The sequence below is a fragment of the Mixophyes fleayi genome, chromosome 2, assembly GCF_038048845.1.
Source record: "Mixophyes fleayi isolate aMixFle1 chromosome 2, aMixFle1.hap1, whole genome shotgun sequence".
Lineage (NCBI taxonomy): Eukaryota > Metazoa > Chordata > Amphibia > Anura > Limnodynastidae > Mixophyes > Mixophyes fleayi.
Genome location: NC_134403.1, coordinates 346,669,527 through 346,694,238, shown reverse-complemented (window position 1 = coordinate 346,694,238; position 24,712 = coordinate 346,669,527). Strand labels below are relative to the sequence as shown.

The 24,712-nt window shown below is 39.5% G+C and overlaps 1 protein-coding gene across 2 annotated transcripts in view; it reads left to right on the top strand.

Annotated features, from left to right (window-relative positions):
• SAMSN1 (SAM domain, SH3 domain and nuclear localization signals 1) overlaps positions 1–24,712 on the top strand; it is a 60,022-nt gene that overhangs the window by 16,914 nt on the left and 18,396 nt on the right. The window contains exon 7 of one of the 2 annotated variants that reach the window (XM_075197098.1): positions 334–701. In XM_075197098.1, the coding sequence (XP_075053199.1) occupies positions 334–701 (368 nt within the window). Of the gene's footprint in view, positions 1–333; positions 702–16,379; positions 16,551–24,712 lie in introns of those variants that run through there. The other variant, XM_075197100.1, reaches the window with a different exon arrangement.

The following is a 24,712-nucleotide window of genomic DNA, read 5'->3' as shown; positions in this document are numbered from 1 at the left end:
TTCGGCGAGATGACAGCTCAAATTTAAAGCAGCGCTGCCTTGTAAAGGGAAACTTGCCTTTACAAGGCAGCGCCGCTTTAAATTTTAGCTGTCATCTCGCCGAACTCCTGCGAGTTGAAGAAACCGGAGTATGATACATTTACTCCTTAGTCTTATACTTGCACCTGACGCAGATGGGAGTTGTCAGTGCCGCCTTCTCTAACCAACTGGGTCGATAAACTCCACAGTTCTAAACAATTCCATGGAGTTCTACAGTTATGTAATTAGTAAATTCATTCTATAATAAGGGTAGAAGGAAAACTTCTAATCATATTCACAATGTTTTATTCAAAGCACCTACCCAGGACGTTGAAGAGGAGGAAGAAGAGACTTTAATAACCTGCATGAAATTAACAAAATCTCAAGAGAAAAAAGTTGCCAAAGAGGCTGCCAGAAAAAGACAAGAAGCCGAATATTCTATGGAACTGAACTGCTCTTCCTTAGACAGATCCATGAATCTGAAACGGAATATTTCCAGAGGGGTGGTGACGTGTCCAGAGACCACCTCTCACTTCTTAACCGACTGGAAATCTTTTCCCGATCCCTTTGACCCCTTTGTCTTTTCCACGTCTCACATGGAAGAATGGGAAGACTGCATTTGTTGTAACCACCACAGCCAGCTTCCATCTTCCTTTACAGACATAGATCTCCCATATTCATGGGTAAGTGAGTTTGACTCTTTCTCCCTTTTTTATTTAACGGGGTGTTACTATATAAATTCTTTTCAATTGGTAACTTCTCCCCCTGGACTAGGAAAACAGTGAGGTTCCTTCCCCTGAGTTCTTACCCTTCACAAGAGGTAGACCAGAGAAGTTTCCCAAGGTGACTGAAACATACTGCATGAAAGTTGATATAGCCTTGGGCAAGACAAGTCGACCTGTCACCAGGGGTGTAGGAACGAAAATTTTCACGGGGGGCAAAAGGCCAAGAACTACTATAGGACTTAAAGCCCCTTTAACTCCCGTTTGGTTTCTTGTTTTATGACAATTGTAACTGATACCAAACCAAACGTGTGTCTGTAGATATACAAAGACTCCCGAACCTATGTTAATTTTTGTCAGTGTTCAGGGGTTGGACAACCCCAGTTTCATTGTTTATTTTACTATAAAAATGTATTTATACATTATTAAATAAATCTTATTATTAATATTAGCTACCAATTAGTACAATAGCTGTTCGAAAGTTTGAATTCAATTGTTCATCTTAAAAAATTTAATTTTTCATAGCCCTTAAACTAGTTTTTATTCAGATTTCGTTGACAGCCTAACCCTCATGTGATTGGGAGTAATTTGCATTCTATAGTCACTGCCTCACTGGTTATGGTTTGTGCTATCAATTTAAATTGCTGTATCTCATGTTTGTTACTGGACGCACCGCACGGAATTCAGGGCAAAAGTAGAGTGAATAGTTTTTCATCATCAATACAGGTTGTTTATTAAATGTTTATGAACAGAACACTTAAGAGTTTTTTTTAAAATTAACAAATCATTCAATCTGTATTAAATCTATACTAAGGCAATCTATATGAAATAACATTTGGTAGTTAAACTAAAACAATTTATCATTTAAAAAGTTTCACAGGTTTAGAACAGATAGCATGACTTCAGAAAGTACCATGAAGGCTTTTGTGTAGAAGTTCATGGGGGGGGGCAAAACTCAGTCTTTGCCCACCCAAAAGAAATCATGGGGGGACATGAGATTGACCTCTTCTATAGTTTTTAAAATCCAAAAGATAGACAATCTATTAGCTAATAGTAACAGAACAGGTAGGGTAGCTTTACTAACTGCCTGTTGTAGTAATTGTATTTATCCCTGTCTTACAAAAGAACTCCATGAAAGAAAATTAATTTTCAAAACTAACTCCCCTACCCCCATCTATCAGAGTTTCAGGGGGTTTCATGCACCATATATTTTGGAAGATATTTAACCCTATCACAGTCTGCACTACAACAATGCTCACAGCCTGTAGACTGAATGTAACAGAGGTCGTTGATACAGTTATTAGACAATCCACCACCCTTGGCACTGGCAAGGATGAGTTTGTGTCCTGGGCCTCAGAGTTTCTGCTGGTTGGGAGAAGGAGGGTTAATGCCAAACATATAAAAAAAATTTCTCCTTAATTATGCAAAACAAAAATAATATAATATTATAATAATAATAATGTTAGTTAGATTCAGGGCTTCGATTTCTTTACATGCTGTAGTTGTATAACAGTTTTTCACTACTCGTATGTTGGTAATCTTATATCAACTTCTTCCCTAGTGTGAGGACATGTGGTACATTGTATTAACTGATATGTTCATTCACAAGTCTCATAGACGTATGTTCATCACACCGATAACACCAATCAATGGGGTCCATGGGCAGTGTTATGTTTTGGATGCAGTTCTCCACACCTCTTTCTAATTTATATGTAATGAAAAAATTAAAACTGCATGGTACCATTTGTCAGGTTCTGTATTTTGGGTATTATTCTCAGTATCTGGTATTATTCTGTAAGTATGGATAATTGTGCATCACCACTACTCTTAGGCTGTAAACTGGTTGTAATCATTAGTATTATTTCATATTCTGACTTTATGGACAGCTGCTCGGGACCACTTCTCTTCTTTAGCATGGTGGATATCATTTCTTTCATCTCTTCTCATTCTGTAAATTATTAAAGAGGATCATTTAACAATGGTTGAATAATAATGGCAAGTGCAGTGGCGGAACTACCATTGGTGGAGATGGAGATATTGGGGCCCGCTACATGGCAGATGCAGAAGATCGGGGGCCCTGGTTCCCTCCTCCCTGCACCGGGGCCCACAGTTCGCTAGTTCCACCTCTGGGCAAGTGTTATTTTGGGAGGTCTGCCCAAGGCACATGCACGGAATACAGAAGGGCATCTTCCAAGAAGGTAAATGCCCCTGGATATTATATTCAAATGTTGGCATCTCTAATCGGTTTGATGAAAAGTAGACATGGTACTCCTGGTGGTGTTGAAATACAATTGCAGAATGATCTAATATGCTGGAAGTTGTAAGTCAATATAGCTGTGTTGTAGGATCTATATGTAGGATCCATACTGTATAGTTCAACACGGCTGAGGATAGAGGGAGCAGTAGTTGGAAACAACAGAAGAGCAACAGATTTCCTACATTTTTGGGCCTATTTATAAAGGTGCAATGTGGTGTAGGCACAAGAAAATATTTCTTTGTTTTATGCCTCTTTAAAAAACCTTTAAGTTTTCAAAAGGCAATTTTACTAAACCTGTTTAGCATTATAGGCAAAAAAATTAATCATAGATTATTTATCAGATATACAGTGAACATATTCTGTCTGCAAACAATCAATGGGCAGGAAATACTGTCATTTATTCCACTGTAAATCAGGAGCCATTAGCTTCAAAGGGGCAATTCTTTTTCAATGGACCATAGTAATTTGGCGGATTACCTGAAATAATAAAATGGTAATGTGATATGTTTTATTTAGGGATACATAGAATTTTATTCAGTGTTTCTTCAAAATTTCCAAGACTTTATCAATGGGCCACTTAGCGTATCTTTGTAACATATAGACTATTGTGGGACTATTGTGGGACTAGGACACATATGTCTGTGAGGCTTTTTGGGGGGCTTTTTAATTCTGCTTTTTCTTCCATTTATTTCTCTGGATCTACATGAACGTCAGATATTTGAGGGTCTAGTGCAAAGCTACCAGAGATTTGGAACCTAGTGCATAGCAACTGGAGATTTGGGGTTCTGCATAATTACCAGAGATTTTAGGGTCAGCATATTTACCTCAGAGTTATGGGACACTGCACAACAACCAGATACTAGAGATTTGGGGGGGTGTGGGGGGGTTGATTTGGTGGTCTTCATTGCATGTCCTCAGAGATTTGAAGGTCTTCAGTAGAATGCTACCAGAGGTTTTGGGGAGGGTGATTTAGGAGTCTTCAGTGAATAGTGATCAGCGATTTGGGGTTGTGCTTTGCATAGCCACACATTAATTTATGGGTCTGCATTGTATATGTTCTCTGTATTGTATACTGGTTATTATAAGGATCTATGTATGGTAAAATAGGCACTAAAATGCTCTCTGTATTGTATACCAGTCACTAGAATGCTCTCAGTATTGTATATCAGTCACTAGAATGATCTCAGTATTGTATATCAGTCACTAGAATGCTCTCAGTATTGTATATCAGTCACTAGAATGATCTCAGTATTGTATATCAGTCACTAGAATGCTCTCAGTATTATATATCAGTCACTAGAATGCTCTCAGTATTGTATATCAGTCACTAGAATGATCTCAGTATTGTATATCAGTCACTAGAATGTTCTCAGTATTGTATATCAGTCACTAGAATGATCTCAGTATTGTATATCAGTCACTAGAATGCTCTCAGTATTGTATATCAGTCACTAGAATGCTCTCAGTATTGTATATCAATCACTAGAATGATCTCAGTATTGTATATCAGTCACTAGAATGATCTCAGTATTGTATATCAGTCACTAGAATGATCTCAGTATTGTATATCAGTCACTAAAATGCTCTCAGTATTGTATATCAGTCACTAGAATGCCTTCTTTTTTGCATAGCAGTCACTAAGATGTTATCTGTATTATTTATTGGTCACAAAAAGGCTCTCATTGTTGTATATTAGTCATTAGAAGGCTCTCTGTATTGTATATGGATCACTAGAATGCATGGCCTCACTTGTACAATTACACAAGTAGATGGGTCACTGCCTCCTACAAGATCAGCACATCAATATTCTGAAATAATCTGTGTCAAACATTTATAAAAAAAAACAAAAAATAATCAAGTTTTTACTGTATCATTTTGTAGTTTAAAAACTGCATAAAACTGATGAAAATAGCCAGAGCCAAAACATTCAATAGTGTTTTCTTTTTATAACATCGGACATCTTCTTGACCAGTCTTCAGTGGCTTTAAGACAAATAAAGACTATTCAGACAATATGTGAAGACAGAAATGACTGTGTAAGCGAGATCTTGCAGAACATGATAAATCTATTTCCTGAGTGTGGCAGATAAGTACTGTTACAGGAAATGTCGCTGAACGGAGGTAACGCTGCTTAAAAACACTCAACTAATTCACGTCTAGCCTCTTTCCATCTACTCAGCTGTTCCTGTAAGTATTTAAACTATGCCGTAGACTCGAGTCAAGTAACACTCTCCAAGTCATAATTTCATTTTTCTCAGATATGTGGCTAAAAATAATTCTGCCCAGTCATGGGAAAGTAGAAAACAATCAGCATGGAAGCAAAATATGTAAATGGGTTTTCCTGTAAGTCTGCTGCATCGCATCTCTCTTGCTACGGAGAGAGCTGCGCAGCGCCAAAGTGATCGCAGAGTTCTTGACTGCATAAGTGCCGGAACCCTGAGAAGCGCAGATTTGTAAGGCGCCACAGTGCTCCGCAGCGCCGAGTTCCTCAGGAAAGGAATGTCCCACCAAAGTGCTATTATTGGGAAGGGAGAAGATTTAGTAAACTTCTTAAATAAGGTAGAAAAATAAAGTTTAATTGTTTGGTTTATAGGCATATTTTTGTGACGCTAAGGCCCTCTTTCAGACAAGACAATCACTACAATCACGACACACCATAAAGGCCATTTATGAACACAAATAACCGCAGAGGGGCGCAAATGCTCTTCTTTCTTCTCTTGTGTAATGTGTTTATTTTTACCGCATTTGCTTCTTATTTTACGGGTACGATTGTCGAGTTAGCGTCGACTGCAGGAAATCAAATTGATACTTCTGGGTAGTGAGCAAATTGAAGTATTCCAGGGGGTATATTTACTAAACTGCTGGTTTGAAAAAGTGGAGATGTTGCCTATAGCAACCAATCAGATTCTAGCTGTCAGTTTGTAGAATGCACTAAATAAATGAAAGCTAAAATCTGATTGGTTGCTATAGGCAACATCTCCACTTTCTCAAACCTGATAGTGTGGAGATAACATGTTATACCGTCACAGAATGTTCTGTAGTAATCGCCGAAAATGGCACAGAATACCAGAGGGTGTGTGAGTCCCAGAGGGTGAGAGTAAACCTTGAACAGACATATGTAGATCTCTACAATTTCATTTTCCAGGTAGCATGGCATACGGGTGGTTACTTTTATAGCTTTTTTCCACTTCATATTTCAAAAGAGACAGTAATTCGCCTGTGCTTGTTGTACATTGTCCTAAGAGGTCAAGACGTACAGTGAGAACCTTCCAAGGAGTTTATAAGAAACGTAAGGTCTGATATTGTTTGCATTCTCTATCTTGTAATTTTGGACTCCTGTTGAATTAGTATGCTTATGATAACAGTGAGGGGTAAGTATATCCATAGCCGTCCACCTGACTGCTCTGGGGTCACCCCAATGTGCATTAAAGTGCAAACTTAAAATGCCTTCATAATGAATGAATCCAGGCAGTTATATGACCTGGAAAATAATGATGATAAAATGACTGTATATCTAATTCAGTCTAATGTGCCCGGTTGTTACCAATTAGTAAACTGCTCTATTACATACAGATTGGAGATGGAGCAGACATCATTACATCATTGACATGGGATAGACATGTAGCATGAAGCTCCTCACCATATTTTGGTATGGGGAGCGGAGAGTGTACGTTACACCCCTGCTTATTAATGTTTAAATCACAAGACACCTCTTTGTACAATCAATGTTTTTGGAACTGACACCATAAAAAGTCCTAGGAAAGAATGACAGAAGGGGCAGCAGGAGTAGGCTGGGGATTAAGAAGCACAGAGTCTGATTTATTAAAGAAACTACTCATTTTTTTTACTTAAGGTTTTTCTTGGACAAAATCATGTTACAATACAATGGGTGCATATTAGTTTATTAATTTCCACATAAGGAAAATACTAGGTTTTTTCCCCTAGATAAACATTACATTTCAGTGTACACATAAGCTATCAAGTATTTTTGTGCTACATGAAAAAACAGAAAGTATTTTCCTTATGTGCAAAATAATAAACAAGTTTGCATCCCTTGCACTGCAAGATGGTTTTGTCCAGAACACTTAAGTATGAAAACGTACTCAATTTCTTACTTAACTTTGCTTAATGAATCAGGCCCAAGGAGAGGATCTCATCTACACTCTCTGTATTTTTTACAAGACCTTCAGCGCTCGGATGATAGATAGGACAGAGGGCTCCAGAGGGGATGGACAAAAATTGCAAGGCCCCTCCCCCATTTTCTCTTTTTTTTTTTTTACAATGGAGCTCGGATAGGGACTGTGCTGTCTGAGACGAGAGTCCCACCTGGCCTCATGGTAGGAATAGCTCTATGTGTAGTTGACGGGTGCTCTTTAACTGTTGGCCTCTGTTTCTTTCTAACAAAAACCCATTGGCACTGGAAGGGATAGGCTCGAGCAGTGAAAGATATACCAAGACATGGCTAAACTGCCCCCCACCGTCACCAATGCATCAATATTATTCCCACTCTTGACTTAGCATTTTATCTATACAGCAACAGGAACAAAACTTTTACTTGTTATTCTTAGACCACAAATCATCATCTTAAAATTTCTGGAGCGCTGCCACGAAAAAGTGAACTTGACAACTGCATCCAATAATAAGTTCGGCACAGTTGCTAATTTGTGTCATAATATTTCAAAAAGGAATCCAGTGTTTATCATCTTAATGTTTGATGTTTATAAAGAATATGGAAATCTCCCGCCACCTGCTTCAGGCTCCACTAGATAGATTGATGATGCCCTTTTCTGCGGGATGAATCATCTCCTATACGTGTAAGCTGGGAATTTGTCTATTTGAGACGAGTTGCTGATGTAGGAAGAAATTCTCAGAAACCTCTCTGGCGTTGTTATTTTTCTACTATTTGATTGAAAATACTTTTATTGTTTCTTTTCTGGTTTTAGTATAAAAAGTTGCATCATTTTTATGCTATTTTATAGTTTAGGTATTTAACCCTTACTTCACATTTTTGAGACATTATTTGTTCTCCATGTTTAATCAAAATACACTTAGGAGTAGATGTATCAAACCTTTTACAGAGGAGAAGTGGAGGTGTTGCCCATAGCAACCAACCAATCAGATTCTATCTACCATTTTCTAGAATGTGCAAAATAAATGATAGCTACAATCTGATTGGTTGCTACAGATGCGCCAAGTTAAATTTTGTGGCCACACCAGATTGGTTATCAATTCAACTATAAAGAACAGGGAAGGACACCCAGGCAGGCCCGGGCTCTGGTACTCTGTACCTAATCCCCCCACTCTTAGCGCCCCCTGGGTTGCTATAGGCAACACCTCCACATTTCTTATTTAGGTTGTTTTATAAATCAAACCCTTAGTATTTATTTAGCATTTAAGTCATTTAGAACATAATATATTGGCATAAAGATCATATTCATATTTAATTGTGTTTTAAAATCTACTTTACTTTAGGGTTCTGCTTTTTAAATAACAGTTTATGCGTGCTACCTAGGGCTAGATTTACTAAGCTGTGGGTTTGAAAAAGTGGAGATGTTGCCTATAGCAACCAATCAGATTCTAACTGTCATATTGTAGAATGTACTAAATAAATTATATATAGAATCTGATTGGTTGCTATAAACAACATCCCACTTTTTCAAACCCGCAGTTTAGTTAATATACCCCCTAATGTCATTCAAATGATGCATGAACCACTATCCACTGAGGTAAGTATTAAACATAACTGGTCATCTAAACATAGTGGAGACTGTCATGAGCTGTACTCTATATTCATGAGAATTCTGCTTATGAATTCTGTGAGAACCAATGACATCACTGATAATGCAGCCTATCTGTTCATGAGGAACCAGCGGCATCTCTGTTTTCTAGTGAATGTATAGACTTTATTCTGATGAATAATGGTTCAGCTCCAAATAGTTGCCATTACTCTCTAGGTGACAGTGCATTTTAAGGAAGTATGTTATGTAAGTGTTTGTATATAGACTTGAATAAATCAATGGTCTTGCAAGTCTGGAATATGATTTCTGAAGACGTTATTGATTACTAAGGCCAAAACACATATTTCTCATGGTTAAAAATTAATGGCAGTGGAAGATAACAAAGCCGGATTGGTAGAGTGAAGTGACTATGTGGACCAATAGCTTTCCATTTATCCATGTGGTCACACCCCTTCTAGACTGTGTGCACAACATCTGCTTTTACTAAAGCCACAAGCTCAATAAACAGATGTCCTAGGGCCCAAGATTACTCTGGGGGGGACCTGAGTGCCAAATGGCTACATCTTTATGATTTGACCATATATATGTAGAAATTGTACTACTTGTTTTCAGGGATAAGGAAACTTATTTGTTTGTTTTTTCGTTTTTACTATGCTAAAGAATGTGCACTATTTTATTTTTTTGGGCCAAATAAAGCCCTCCTTTTGTTCAGAATTGCTGTTAATTCCCTATGTAGTGTATCAAAAACAACACATTATTTATTTTGCATGGACATTTCTTTATGCAAGGAATATGCATAAGAGCGCACAAGAGAGATTTTCATTAATGATGTTTCTTGTAGGATACACTCTGCAGTTAGACATTAAGGTGTCAATAGTAAATACAAGATTCAGAGGGAATACTAAGATACATTAAGTGGAGACTCACAGGTTTAGGAAGATGAGCATTATAATGATGGTATCTACAGAGCGTACACATTTCATGCATGAACAGAGAACATTTTCCGAGATGAAAGGAAGTAATCTCGCTTCTTTCCTCTTTGATGAAAATATTACCAGGAGAGGATTTTTAGAGGACTAATTTTCCCCCCCGCATTCTGTTTCTGCTTTTCTAAAACGTTATTTGTTTTTTTCACATCACACATCTTGAAAGAGGGTAAAAGTCATATATATAGAACAAAATTTGCATAATGGCTGAAATGTAAACTATTATTCCTGGTTCAGAAATTTGTTTAAAAATCAGCAGAGACTTTAAATATGTCGACATGTTACAGCAGAAGGTGGACTTTAGTCGCTCAGTGATCACTGACATATTTCTGTGTAAGACCCTCTCATATCCTATATCAACAACAAACATCTCATCACATGCAGCTTGCAGTATTATTTTCTGCTTTGGGATTCTATCTTTGCCTTCCACCAAAATGTTTATATTATACATATTTCCCTCCTTACTGGTCTTTCCCAAATCAGACTCTCACCCCTACAATCTACTTTGCAATCAGCAGCTAGACTGATTTTGCTTGCAAATTGTTCTTTCTCTGCTGAGCCACTCTGTCAGTCTCTACATTGGTTGCCTGATTTTTACCAAATCCAATATAAAATATTTCTACTAACATACAAGGCCATCAACAAAGCTGCACCGACATACATCTCCTCACTTGTCATAAAATATCTCCAAACTCGCTACCTCTGTTCTGCACACGATCTGTGCCTCTCTTCCACTCTCATTACATCCTCCCATTCACAGTTACAGGAATTCCCTCCCTCGCACAAATAAGACTTTCCTCTGGTCTACAAATCTTCAAGCATTCTCTGAAAACTCACCTCTTCAGGCAAGCTTATAATGTTTCTCAAAATTGACTAGGTTACCCTACTACCACCTTCTAGACAGTTCACACAAGACAACAACCCTCTGACCAAGTTGCTGTGTGACAGGATCATATAGCCCAGTAGACACTTTTTACCTTTGCATTCTGGCTGGAGCAATATGCAGTATGATGTAGCAGTTGCATAAATCACATTCCCACTGTCCCATAAATTGTAAGCTTGCAGGCAGGGCCTTCTTACCTCTCTGTCTGTATTACCCAGTATTGTTTTATAACTGGGTTTCTTCCCAATTGTAAAGCGCTATGGAATTTGCTGGCGCAATATAATTAAATGTTGATAATAATAATAATATATTTAGAAAGGGACAACATATTACCTAGCGCTGTTACTTTAGGGAATCATGATACAAATAAACAATATAGAACAACATTAAGCAGAAGGTAACGATGGCCCTACAAATAATCGCTCACGTGCCCAGTGTACAGGGGTCAGCATGTGCTACGCAGCCCCATACGCAGCAAGCTGCGATGCACTGTGTGTTCTGCCACCTTTCTATCATAGTCAGCATTAACTTTTTTAGCAATTTGTACTCCAGTAGCTCTTCTGTGAGATTGGACCAGACTGGCTAGCCTTCACTGCCCACGCGCATCAATGAGCCTTGGGCAACCATGACCCTGTCACCGGTTCACCAGTTGTCCTTCCTTGGACCACTTTTGGTAGGTACTAACCACTGCATGTTGGGAACACCCCACAAGACCTGCTGTTTTTGAGATGCTCTGACCCAGTCGTCTAGTGATCACAATTTGGCCCTTGTCACAATTGCTCAGATCCTTAGGCGTGTCCATTTTTCCTGCTTCAACACATCAACTTCAAGAACTGACTGTTCATTTGCTGTCTAATATATCGCGCCCCTTGACAGGTGCAATTATAACAAGATAATCAATGTTATTCACTTTCCTTGTCAGTGGTTTTAATGTTGTGGCTGATTGGTGTATATGTGTGTACTTACGTTGTGAGATGTGTGACAGCCTCAGCAAGGTCAAGTGCACAAAAAAAAACATGTCTCTTTAATATAATTGTGATATATGACCTTTATTTCTTAAGCTGGGTACACACTACAGAAATTTCAACCAACATTTTATGCCGAGCGATTTTACATGCGATCGATGGTCCGATCGCTCGGTCCATGGACTGCATACACACTAGCCTTGTTTAGGACGATAAAGGGAAGAGCGGACGTCCTTTTAGCGACTTTTTACAGCCATGTTGTCGTGAGCAATGACTGTAATTTCATACTCACTGTTGTGGATCGGTTAGAAGTTTATACACACTACACAACGGAAACGAGATTGGAACGAAAATATAAAACGGTACGATCAACCAAATGAGGCGATAATCGTCCATTTGGGCAGACTTTCGACCATCGTGTCCCTACACACACTGACCCGACTTTTGAACGAGTGGTCGTATGTCGGCTGATTTAGCCGATTATTGGATGAAAACTGTGTAGTGTGTACCCAGCTTTATATAAAGGTATTTGACACTACAATCTTCCCTTATCAGTTTGGCAGACATCTAACATTACTACCCTCCACTTTCCACTGTCTATCTCTTAGCTTTTGCACCTACACATATCAGACTACAAAAACCCATGCCCTCACTTACACAAGTGATCAGCTCACTGCCTCCCAAATGTACAGCACACTCATCTCTTGAAATCATTTTCCCTGCTGTGACCTTCACAGCTATCATCATCATTTATTTATATAGCACCACTAATTCCACAGTGCTGTACAGAGGATATTTGTCATTCACATCAGCCCCTGCCTCATTGGAGCTTACACTCTAAATTCCTTATCACACACACTAGGGTCATTTTTGATAACAGCTAATGCACCTATCAGCAGTGCTTTTTTGTAAATAAAAAAATAAAGGTGCCGGAACTCACATTTTGTTAATCTTTTATATATATTCTTAACATAAATGTACTCCCTTCCTTGCCCCTCACACACTTGACAATTGTAAAATAAAAATAATAACTCTTATCTCCTCTTGGCTGGCTTGCAAGGCTGCAGTCCAGATGCACTGAAGTAGAATGCTGTCCAGTCTTCACTTCTGCCCAGGAGGCCATGGTTGGGAATTGAAATCATGACCCTAGTGCTATGAGGCAGAGGTGCTAATCACTATGCTAAGCCACAGTGCTGCCCAGATTGGCTACAGTTTGTTCCATAAAACTCTAAACATCTGGACGATCAGAAGTCAGAACAAAATGATGCTCAGACCCTAGTCAAACTCACCTTAAAAAATGCAGGCTGCTTTATGATAAACCATTATCTTGGTTCACTGTGTTATATTCGAAGGTCATTAAGCATCATCTATTTTTCCAATGACATAAAATGCACTGATATCTGGGAGTTTTCCTATTCAGTTCTTAGAAAGGCATTTTCATGAAACCACAAACAAACCACACATACATAGCACAGAACAATGCTCTGATGGCTTATGACTATGGCGCTGCTTGTGTCATCTCAGACACACTTATCTTTTGAGAACTTTTAAAATTTTTACCAAATCTTGAAACATTTATGTTTTAATATAATTTTACATTTCCCCAATAAGAGAGCATGTCCCAAGTTCAAAATCAGTGTATTTCTAAAATAAAGCACTAGGTAAATCAATAAAAAGATAGGAAGATAAAACATAAAACAATAAAACAAACAAATTAAAGAAACTACTACCATCATATAAAAAGAAGTAAACAAAAATTACAGCTCTATCGGTGAATAAAACTACTGTTTGCAAGATGAGTGGCAGAGAAGTAAAAACAACGGGTCTGAGTCATTAAGGAGAGCAAAGCAAAAATAGAGTAAATTTGATCCTGAACAAACCATATTACAATGCAAGAGGTGCAAATTAGTTTATTATTTTGCATTTTTGAAAATCCTGGCTGTATTTCATGTAGCACACAAAAACTTGATAGCTTTATTTTTACACTGAAATTTAATCTAGGACAGGCCCTACCCCAACTATAAATCTGTCCCCACATTTAAAATTGACCTTCCCCTCCAATGCAACATGGTTTTGCCAAGGCGCAAATTTACTTATTTTTTTGCTTTGCTCTCCTTAATGACTCAGGCCCAATGAATCAAAATAAGTTGTGGTTAACATTTAAAAATACGCAACTTATTTTTTTAATCTCTTAATTTCCAGGATATTACACTTCAATTATCAGATTGTTTTCAACACTTTTTTTTGCAATGCATCTGTTACTCTAGAAAACGCATGTTGCTATGGCAGCAGCAGGGGAGGGCTGGCAAATTTTAGCCGGGAGGGCAAGACTCAACTCAACAGCCTAATAGGAACATTTTAAAGGTAAAAAATGCAGGTGGCCCAGTGACCCAGCCCAAGGTAGCCCACTATGGGACCGACCCGCCATCCTGCCCAGCCTGCCCCTGGTCAGCGCTATTGATTCAAGGGGCTGAGAGTCTTGAGCTTGCAGTAGAGGAAAAGATGACTTCAGACGGCAAAACAATCGAACCAAATTTGGCTATGTCATTGTTCCACCCAAGCCTTGTCTAGATCTGCTCAGACAATGGCTACATTTGCTAATACCATAGCCCAAATAGCTACGCCCTTCCGGTTTTAGACTCCAAACACCTTCACGGTTTGGGGGGGAATTATTCCAGGGTGGAATCTGTGTTTGGATAGGAAAAGTATGTCTTCTGTTCCTAGGATGGATTGGTAAAACATGGAAAGGGAGAATCTACACCTGTGTGAGAGAGGGACAGTTACTCCTTATCCCGCTCCATTATGGCTCGATCAGTCTTTGGTCTGGAGTGTCATTTTATTGCTATCTGCCAAGTAGACTCTGATAAAAAAGGGCATGTCATGTATACTGGGGCTTAGTGCTGTCTCTACCTGGGGCACTCTGTCTCCCCCCATGTACTCAGAGACTAACAATTATATAGCGAGTGTTGGTTTAGCATATGATTTGTGTCTATGATCCTGGTTTCTGTAAACTTGCACTTGTTACTACTGTTAATATAACAATACCCAATTGCAAAAATTAGATTTTATTTAGTAGTTTGAGGTCTTCTAATATGTCTTCCATGGGTGGAGACAGGACAGCACGGTGGCTTAGTGGTTAGCACTTCTGCCTCACAGCTCTAGAGCCATGAGTTAAATTCCTTACCAGGGACTTATCTGTGTGAAGTTTATCATCATCATCATCATCATTTATTTATATAGCGCCACTAATTCTGCAGCGCTATACAGAGAACTTATTCACATCAGTCCCTGCCCTATTGGAGCTTACAGTCTAAATTCCCTAATATAGACACTCACTCACACACAGACAGAGAGGGAGAGACTAGGGTCAATTTTGATAGCAGCCAATTAACCTACCAGTATGTTTTTGGAGTGTGGGAGAAAACTGGAGCACCCGGAGGAAACCCACGCAAACACCGGGAGAACATACAAACTCCTCACAGATAAGGCCATGGTCGGGAATCGAACTCATGACCCCAGTGCTGCGAAGCAGAAGTGCTAACCACTAGGCCACTGTGCAGCCTAGTGTTTATATGTTCTTCCTATGTTTAGGGGGGGCAGGGGTTCCTCCGGGAGCTCTGTTTTCCTCCCACACTCCAAAAACCATACCGGTAGGTTAATTGGCTGCTGATTAAATTAAACCGTGTGTTAGTGGTTAGCACTTCTGCCTCACAGCACTGGGGTCATGAGTTCGATTCCCGACCAGGGCCTTATCTGTGTGGAGTTTGTATGTTCTCCCCGTGTTTGTGTGGGTTTCCTCAAGGTGCTCCGGTTTCCTCCCACACTCCAAAAACATACTAGTAGGTTGCTATCAAAATTGACCCTAGTCTGCCTGTCTGTGTATGTGTGTGTATGTTAGGGAATTTAGACTGTAAGCTCCAATGGGGCAGGGATTGATGTGAATGAGTTCTCTGTACAGCGCTGCGGAATTAGTGGCTCTATATAAATAAATGGTGATGATGATGTTAGGGAATTTAAACTGTAAGCTCCATTTTGGTAGGGACTGTTGTGACTAGCAAATATTTTTTGTACAGCTCAGCATAATTGGGGCGTTAAATAAATAAATTCCTTAATTTAGGAAGATATTCCTGGCTTAGGATTGCCATGGAGCCTTTTTAGCCCTGCAAGAGAACTTACACTCTGCAATAAGACATCGGCCATTTCTTCCAATAAAACACTTTTAGCCCCATCTAGGTGCAATTGCACGCAATGCAGTAATGAATGCATAAATCAATACTAAGAAAACATTCAAATGTACAATTAAATAAAGAAGCCCTGGTGCTCACTTACCCACTTTTTTAGGACATACATGAGGCACCTCTAAGGGGTATTTTAAGAGGATACAAGGAATAACTGGAAGACATCTTTGCTGCCTGTCTGCTTTGTAGTACTACAGCCCTCACTACTGCGCCAATCTCCACAGTCTGACCCACTCACTCCTCTCGTCTCAGTTCTCCTCTTTACCCACTAGATTGTGAGCTCTATCACAAGCAGAACCCTTCCTTGTTTTCACGTCTACATTTATGCTTAGTTGTAAACACGTTTTGTGATAGATGTTATCATTACTAATCAGGATTAATCTGATTTCAGTAAAATGTCATATCACCCACCTTCACGTTCACCAACATGAATTCTACTTTGTGGTCAGAAATAGCAAAACCTTAAGCATGTTCTTAGATACTTGAAAGATGAAATACACTGGGTTTTTTTAGTGCAATAATACGAAGACAGGAAAAGTGTTCATTGCAAAACAGTCGCTGTGTTGTCACATCCTCTGTCAATGAGGAAACTTGAGGTTAATATGTAGTAGACAGCTAGAGATTGCTAGGAACTAGACACTTACTGCTCTCCGAGAAGCTGGTTACATTGTCCCTATTTTATATACAATGCTGAAAAGAAAACCATCAAATGTTTCAGAGAAAGAGAAAAGCCAAAAGCCAAAGGTAAAGACATGATTCCAAAGTATAAAGTAATGTACTCACATCATGTGTGTCTAGAGCGGGCACCAGGGCTGCAGATTATAATAACGTACATGAAATGCAATGTGATAGAGTGAAACAAGTGTAGCGAATGTTCTAAAACAAACAAATGTATGTGTGGGCTGCTTAGACTATTATATAGCTAAATTATATAATCAATTGTTCTCAAAGATGAAAAAATGTATATTTGGTAATAAATAATGTTTAACGGAAGGGTAATTTATGACGCAGTATGTTGTCCATGCAGAGTTTTTTTTTATTTAGTTTTTATTTTAGTTAATTCGTGGTCCATTTAGGCATTTAGTGAAATGATTGTGTATCTAGTTTTATGTTATGAGGCGTATGATGGGGACATGTACAAAGTGGAACTACTATGTCCTAACCAATATAAGGCTCTCACAGTTAAATGACATGTAAAATGTACTTTGCAGGAAAGGATTGTAATAAGTTAAAATGGCATTTTCTTTATTCCATTGTAACTATTTTATCTATATGTGTGTCCCAAAAAATATACTTCATGGGGGAAATTCAATTGGCGGCGATGTGGCGCGTAGATATTGCGCCACACACATTGCTGGCAATTACGGTAGAAGTCGCCGCTCATTTACCCTCGCACCGCTATTTCTGTTAAATCTCCGATTCCAAGTGTCTCACGGACATTCCAGAGACACTTTGCGGCTAATTGAATCTCCTCCTTCCAACCAGTTTAGATAAAGTGTTTTTGCACACTGTTGACTTGCAACTCGTGATGCGGGTAAGTATAGGGCATTTACGGTTGCTCAGTGGTTAGCACTTCTGCCTCACAGTGCTGGGGTCATGAGTTCAATTCCCGACCATGGCCTTATCTGTGTGGAGTTTGTATGTTCTCCCGTGCATGAGTGGTGGGTTTTCTCCGGGTGCTCCAGTTTCCTCCCACACTCCAAAAACATACTAGAAGGTTAATTGGCTGCTATTAAAAATGTCCCTAGTCTGTCCCTCTCTCTCTGTCTGTGTGTATGTTAGGGAATTTAGACTGTAAGCTCCAATGGGGCAGGGACTGATGTGAGTGAGTTCTCTGTACAGAGCTGCGGAATTAGCGGCGCAATATAAATAAATGATGATGATGATAATGATTTACAGTAAGGGCATGTCACACAATTAGAGGGGGACGCATCCACAGAAACGCCTTTTAGGAGGCGTATTTCTCTTGTGACTGCATTAAAGAAGAGAGTATATATAACTATATCTGAGCTGCTGAAGACTAAGAGACTTCTCTCTTTATGGCATGGCGATATAGACCTGCGTACATGCATTATCTGCCCAACCTAAGGGGGTTTGAATTCCATGGCATGAATTGCTGCTTGTGCTGCAGAACTCAAACCAGTTGACGTTAGTTGATGATATTTAATATTAATGACTAACTAGCTGGTTCATACATAGCACATGTACAATGAAATCTATGCAGGCCAGCGTCATAAAAACACACTATGTAACCTAGGCAATGAATTATTAGGGGAAATTCTACTATGCTTAGTGGCGTGTTCCTCCTCTGGATATTATACAGTCCACAATTTATATATGAAAACAGAATAATTAGCTACACAGATATTTATTTAAAGGGTTTCGTCCTCATTTTTACCTGTTTCTTACCTGCTCCCCTTTAACAAATATGGGTGCCGGGTTTGGGGACACAGTGTAGGGGGGGCTAGTCCCCCCAGTCCTCTTCAACAGAGTTGAGTAGCAGCGTCCTGCTCAGCTTTACTGAAGAAGAGGAGAGAATTCAGTCTTGCCTGTGAGCACCACAATATGTGCGTCTACACTAGTGGCCTGTTCCTAGTGACCTGACATTAAGCATTTTATTGAATATTGTGAGTTGCAGCTTACGGTTCAATTTTGTAGTAATGGGACCAGTACGGTTGAGAGGTTGGTTGAAGATATTCTAATATCCACTTCCCGTACTTGTCCCACATGTTTATACATATCTCCATTCAGGTCACCATTTTGCTTTCTTATCTTCTTTAGATAACATGACTGAAACATTGCCTCATACTTATATAACATTAGGATCACAGTATATCTGTCACTGTCAATTCTTATGGATCTGATATTTGAAATCCGCGGGAAACAGAAATTGTCAGATTTGAGGCAATTTAACTCATTCACTTTTCTTGAGATCTCTTAATGTTGTATTCTGATTATAAGTTACTGCATTGTACGGATATTATGTTCTACATATTGGACAATGGGATCATAACATTCCAAAACAATATGTGGGCCTGGCCCGTGTGTTTATGCTTTCATTCCATTGGACCCATTTATTTTAGTTTCCCCCATTTAATATTACTATTCAAATTGTGCCTGGGGGTGGAGGGCTAACATCCCACTGCCAGGTTGGCACCTGAAAGGTTAATGGACATCTGGCAGGCAGCCCCAACAGTTGCAATTGCTGACAGGAAGGACCCTGTCTCTCCACTGACTCAACCTCAATCACATGCAGATGGACTGAACCAGAATTCATTCTCATGAATACTGGTCTCAGCCAAATAGCAGGTGAGTGTCAGTTTTTTAAAGATAACACCCATGGTGGACCTACTGCCATTGCATTGGGGACAGCACTATTGGGCCTGCAAATGAGCTTGTGGTCGCCACACTCTATGCCATGGCGGTAGTTCTGCCATTGCCTGCACCCACTGTCAAGTCAGAGAAAGCACATTGAAGCCGAAACAGGACTTTACCGCGCATGCACAGACCCCTGCGGGGCCACGGGTGGACGGACCTTCCTCTCGTCCCCTAATAACACCTTTGAATTGCCATGTGCACGAGAGGTCCCTGTCGTTGGCGCCATGTTGATCAAGGACATAACTCCTATTTTATCGTGAATCAGGACAAACACGGAACAGTGGGATAGTCCTATCAAATCAGGACTGGCCACGAAATCAGGACAGTTAGGAGGTATATGTATGCAAAGGCATTTCCAGCGCCTATCCTCTCCCCCTCCACCCCACTGCCAGCAATTTGCAAATGCCCAGTTAAGCACCTTTGGGAGCGAGAACTTGGAGGTTAAGGGGGGAGGCAAAGAACTATATTTTTGGTACTATCGGGATGGGGGGGGGGCGCCGCCTGGTAAGCACAGTGCCCTCTGGCAAGAGGAATCTGCGCCTACTGGGCTTACCATGTTCCACTGGCCCTGTGTACGCAAGTCTAAAAATAGATTACAGTTCCTGCTCTAGTTGTCTCGGTGGGACCCTACATGAAGATGTACACTCTATATTAAGTGTGCCACTATTTTAGCTATTATTAGGCATGTTTTGCCGAAGAGAAGTTGAATGTCATTATTTTCCATTAAAATGTTTCAGAATGAAATACACAATGGGCTAGATTTAGCAAAGCTCAAAGGAAAAGTTGAGGTGGTGCCCACAGCAACCAATCAGATTCTAGCTATCATGTTCTAGTATGTACTAGGAAAATGACAGAATCTGACAGCACCTACAGTTTTCTTTACAAGTTTTAGTAAATCTACCTCCAAAGGTTGTTAGCTGAAGTGATGCTTAATTGATGGTGAATTTTTCATTAAGTTTGGGTATTTACAAAACAGGCTGCATTAATTTACAAAATAAGCACACATGAACATGACACAACTGTAACGTGTGCATGGTTTCTGCACATTATTTATAAAATGAAAGAAAAATATATGCACATAAGAAAAATAGGCTACATTTGATGTATTTTTCCTACGTTAGAGAAATTCTGCAATGCACAAATTCAGACATGATTCATTAACTGACACTGCAACATTCCTTTAAAAAATGAAGAGCTTTTTTTAGATAAATAGGGTAATTTAATAAGACTGTGTATAGTGCAATCCATTATTTTTAAATGCAGGTGATTTGTGAATAGCGATAACATGTCCTAAGGTGCTAAAAATTGACTTTGCAAATATACTGATCAGCATTTATGTTAAGGTTGTCAAAAAAAGTTGCACAAGTGTCGCAAATAGCAATATAACTAGCATTCTAGGTTATTCAAAAAGAAAATGTGATAGGGAAATGCTAAGTGAAAGTAGGTATTATTCGCTAAGAGAATATAAGTGCCGAGAATATTTAGTAAAATTTTTGCCTTTTTAAATAATGGAAATATAAATGTTTTTATATCAATTTAGTTCCCCACGGACTCTTATTATTTCACCAATTACATTTTTAAAATGAGACATATGTTGATGTAGGGTGACAAACATTAATACAACCAAGTGTGGCAGCGGCGCACGGAGGATTGTCGGGGCGAGGGTTTCCCCCCGCCGACCCAAATAAAAACAAACGAGAGAGAGCGCAGCAGCTCCGTTTCGCCAGCGCTGTCCTATACAGCAGCCGTGGCGCTGTCTAAGAAGCGTCTGCGGCAGCGCCGCGGACGCTTCTTTGACAGCGCCGCAGCTGCTGTATAGGACAGTGGCCACTTAGTTAGCGCAGGAGGGGGGTTTCTAGAGACTCAGAAACCCCCCCTGCGTGCGCCACTGTGTGGAGAGCCCTAGTATAATAGGACACTCCCGTTGCAAGGTCTCCGTCATCGTGAGTATATATAACTGGGTAATAGTTTGTTATAGAAGAATAGTAAAAAAAAAGCTTTAAGTTTATGTACACATAAACTGTTTTTGACCATAAATAAGGATTCTGCAGTCTCATGGTTTGAATGTGCAGTTAAGGCTGGTTCAAGGGCAAGGGAACTGAGGCAACTGCCTAAGATACCAAAGTGTTAAATGCCCATTTAGCAGGTCAGTGGGATAAAACGGATTATCTTCCAACTTGTCAGTGAGACAAGTGAGCTTATTCCCACTCATCATATTAGCAAGAAATTGCAGACCCTTAATTGGACTTTTTTTTGTACAGTACCTCAATTTAAAATAATCAGCCATTAATGTTAGCATGTTTCTGTTGCCATGTCATAAAATAAAGGTTCTTTAAGTCTTATAGCTCGCTACTTTCAGGATCTTTATCCAATAGTATCTGTTCTCATCAGACTTGCCTCTCCCCACCCGTCCTCTCTATAACTCCCTTTGCCACCCTTGGCTCCTACCCTCCTTTAACTGTGTCTGAGATACTCACTCTTCTCCCCTCCTTTTCTTCTAGAACCTGTCTTCTTGACCCTCTTCACTCCAAGTTCCTCCCCTATCCTTTCTCCCAATGCCTGTCGTCACCTTGCTCACATCTTTAACCTCTCTGTCTCCACTGATATCTTCCCCTAGGCCTTCAAGCATGCTCTCATCTCCCCTATTCTCAAGAAACCTTCCCTTGACCCATCCTTTCTCTCCAACTATCGTTCCATATCTCTGCTTCCCTTTGCTTCTAAAATTCTCGAACGACTTATCTTCTCTCGTCTGTACCACTTTCTCTCTTTCCACTCTTCTTAAACCCTCTCCAGTCTGACTTCCATCCCCTTCACTCAACTGAAACTGCCTCCACTAAAGTAACCCACGACTTACTCTCAGCTAAGTCCAAAGGTCACTTGTCCCTTCTTGTGCTTCTTGACCTCACTGCTGCTTTTGACACAGTCAATCATTCTCTTCTCCTCACCACCCTTAACTTCAGCGCGAAACAGCTCTCTCCTGGTTTGCCCTCTACCTCTTCTACCTCTCTCTGACCGCTGCTTTAGCATCTTGGCTTCTGATGCCCCCCCCTCTTCCTCTTTATATTGGAGTCCCCCAAGGCTCTGTCCTCAGCCCTCTTTCTTCTTACCAATGTTGCTATCCCTCCCAATATTTCTCTCTTGGTTGGATTTGTTGGCTACCTTGGATTCACCCTTGACTCTGCCCTCAGCTTTACCCCTAATATCCTGTCCCTTACCGAAATCCTGCCACTTCTTTCTTTCTACTAGATACATGTTAGCTAGAATCTGATTGGTTGCTATGGGCAACACCTCCACTTTTCCTATTTTAGAAGGTTTAGTAATCATCACCTTTGTCTATTGATGGTGGACTAGTAGCATAAGAGCAAAATAAATGGAAAAAATGATGAATCACATGACAAAAAAGAATAATAGAGATGACAAAGAGGATTGTATAGCAGCTTAGTATTATTGATCATCTAGTACAATAGAATACAATATCTAAATGTAATATAAAAATTGACCGGTCTGACTTCATATTTGACTTCATAAATCAGTTACAAAATACAATAAACAAGATGTCTGATATTGGTTTGCCCAACAGCGAATAAAAAAAGACAAAATATACAAGTAAACAACTTAATAACTACAATCTGCAAGGGCAGCAAAGTGCTGTTTTGGAAAAAGACATCATGCATTTCAAACTTATTGTAGATTACATATTTCCTAGCAACACTGCATAAATCTGTCACTATTTTATCTTCAAAAAATGTATCTTCCAAAAAAGAGAAAGTAAAAAAAAATATCATGAAGCATCAGGATCACAAAGTCTATAAGCTTACTGATATTAACTGCTACCGTTGAACTCTGAAAACATAAAGCACGCAAAGAAAAAAAAAAGAACTTTCTGTCAGTTTTATTATGTCTCCAAAGGTTCCCCTTGAAAGACAAGAGTGACCTTGATATGCTGAGTTGGCACATGCCAGTGAATTAATGGCAGGACGTAGCTGGAGGGAGGCTTGCAGAAACAAAACAGCGCCAAGGGCTGTGTTCTGCTCTGATCATTAACTAGATGAATCAAAGCAATACATCAAATAAACTAATCTGGTAGTGGCCTTTTTTACTTTGTTCAAGACCTCTGATACAGAGACTGGTGCTGTTTTCTGTGTCTTATGCGATGCAAAATAAGACTATGGTGAGATTCTAATCCCAGAACATGCAGCTTCTGTGTTTTTTCCACTCTGTTTCTTATGACGTTTGCCAAGTTTGATAGCTTGCTGACACATCAAAGACTACTTCAGTCTTTTTAGAGGCTAGCAGGAATAGAGTTAGAAGCAAATCTGACAGTGTTAAAGATAACAAGGTAAGATTAGCCCCTTTTCCATCACTAGGCATCAGCTGTAAGTGTTACTGGCTGCACCTCCAGGTCTCACCAGGACTAGATAATCTGACATCATGCAAAATTAAAAGCAAAATATAATGGTAATTGCGTAATTATGTTGTATTTCTTCTTCTACATGTGAATGTACTGCTCTAAAGATACTAGAGGTCATTTACGAACCAGCGGCGTAGCACTAAAGGAATGCAACTGGTGTTGCGGGGTCATGAACCTGTGTTTGTGGACCGTGTGCCCATCTTTTAGAGAATAGCAAATGAATTGGCACAACAGATTGGATTCCAGTGGCACACTACTAGAATTAGCAGTAGGAAGAATTTTTTAACCAGGCACAAGGGTCTTTGGAAAACCCAATTTGCTACATGTCACTGAAGACAAAGGGTTATACAAGAGACAAAGGGCTAGATTTACTAAAGGGCGGTTTAATTAAACCGCCAGATTTCGTCCGTTTTTTACGGCGCTTTTACTAAAGACCAAAGCTGGGGTTTGCAAAACCGCGATCCAAACGGCCGAAACAAAAGAGGTGGTTGTGATAGACTACATTGCTAAAACTGCATGTTGTTTGAGCTATGTTACCATTCAGAACATAACAGGAAGCACCAATGGATTTATACATTTGGGGGGCAATCGTTATTTCTTGATTAAGGGTCAAATTTAATTTATAATTAACTTATGGGGAAAAATTCATTAAGGAAAGTAAAGCAAAAAAATTAGTAACTTTTCACCTGGGCAAAACTATGTCGCGTTGGAGGGGGGAGGTAAATTTAAAATGTCATGGGAGATTTATAGTTGGGTAGGACATGTCCTAGATTAACTTTAAATATCAGTCCACAAATAAAGTTATCAAGTATTTGTGTGCTACATGGAAAAACAGCCAGTATTTAACTTATGTGCAAAATAATAGACTAATTTGCACCACTTGCAATGTAACATGATTTGTCCAGGAGAAAACAATTTTTTTTTGCCTTCACATAGGTACTGTCATTGAAATGACCCCCATAGTTTTGTTGGTCAGTAATGATCTAACATAGTTACTTTATGTATACATGGAAGTCTATTAAATGTTGTAGCTCTGAAAGCAGTGCACGGAGGGGGATCACAGTGGCACCGGTCAAAAACTTTGCAGTTTCTTTCTAGCACTAAAATTCACCTGTCT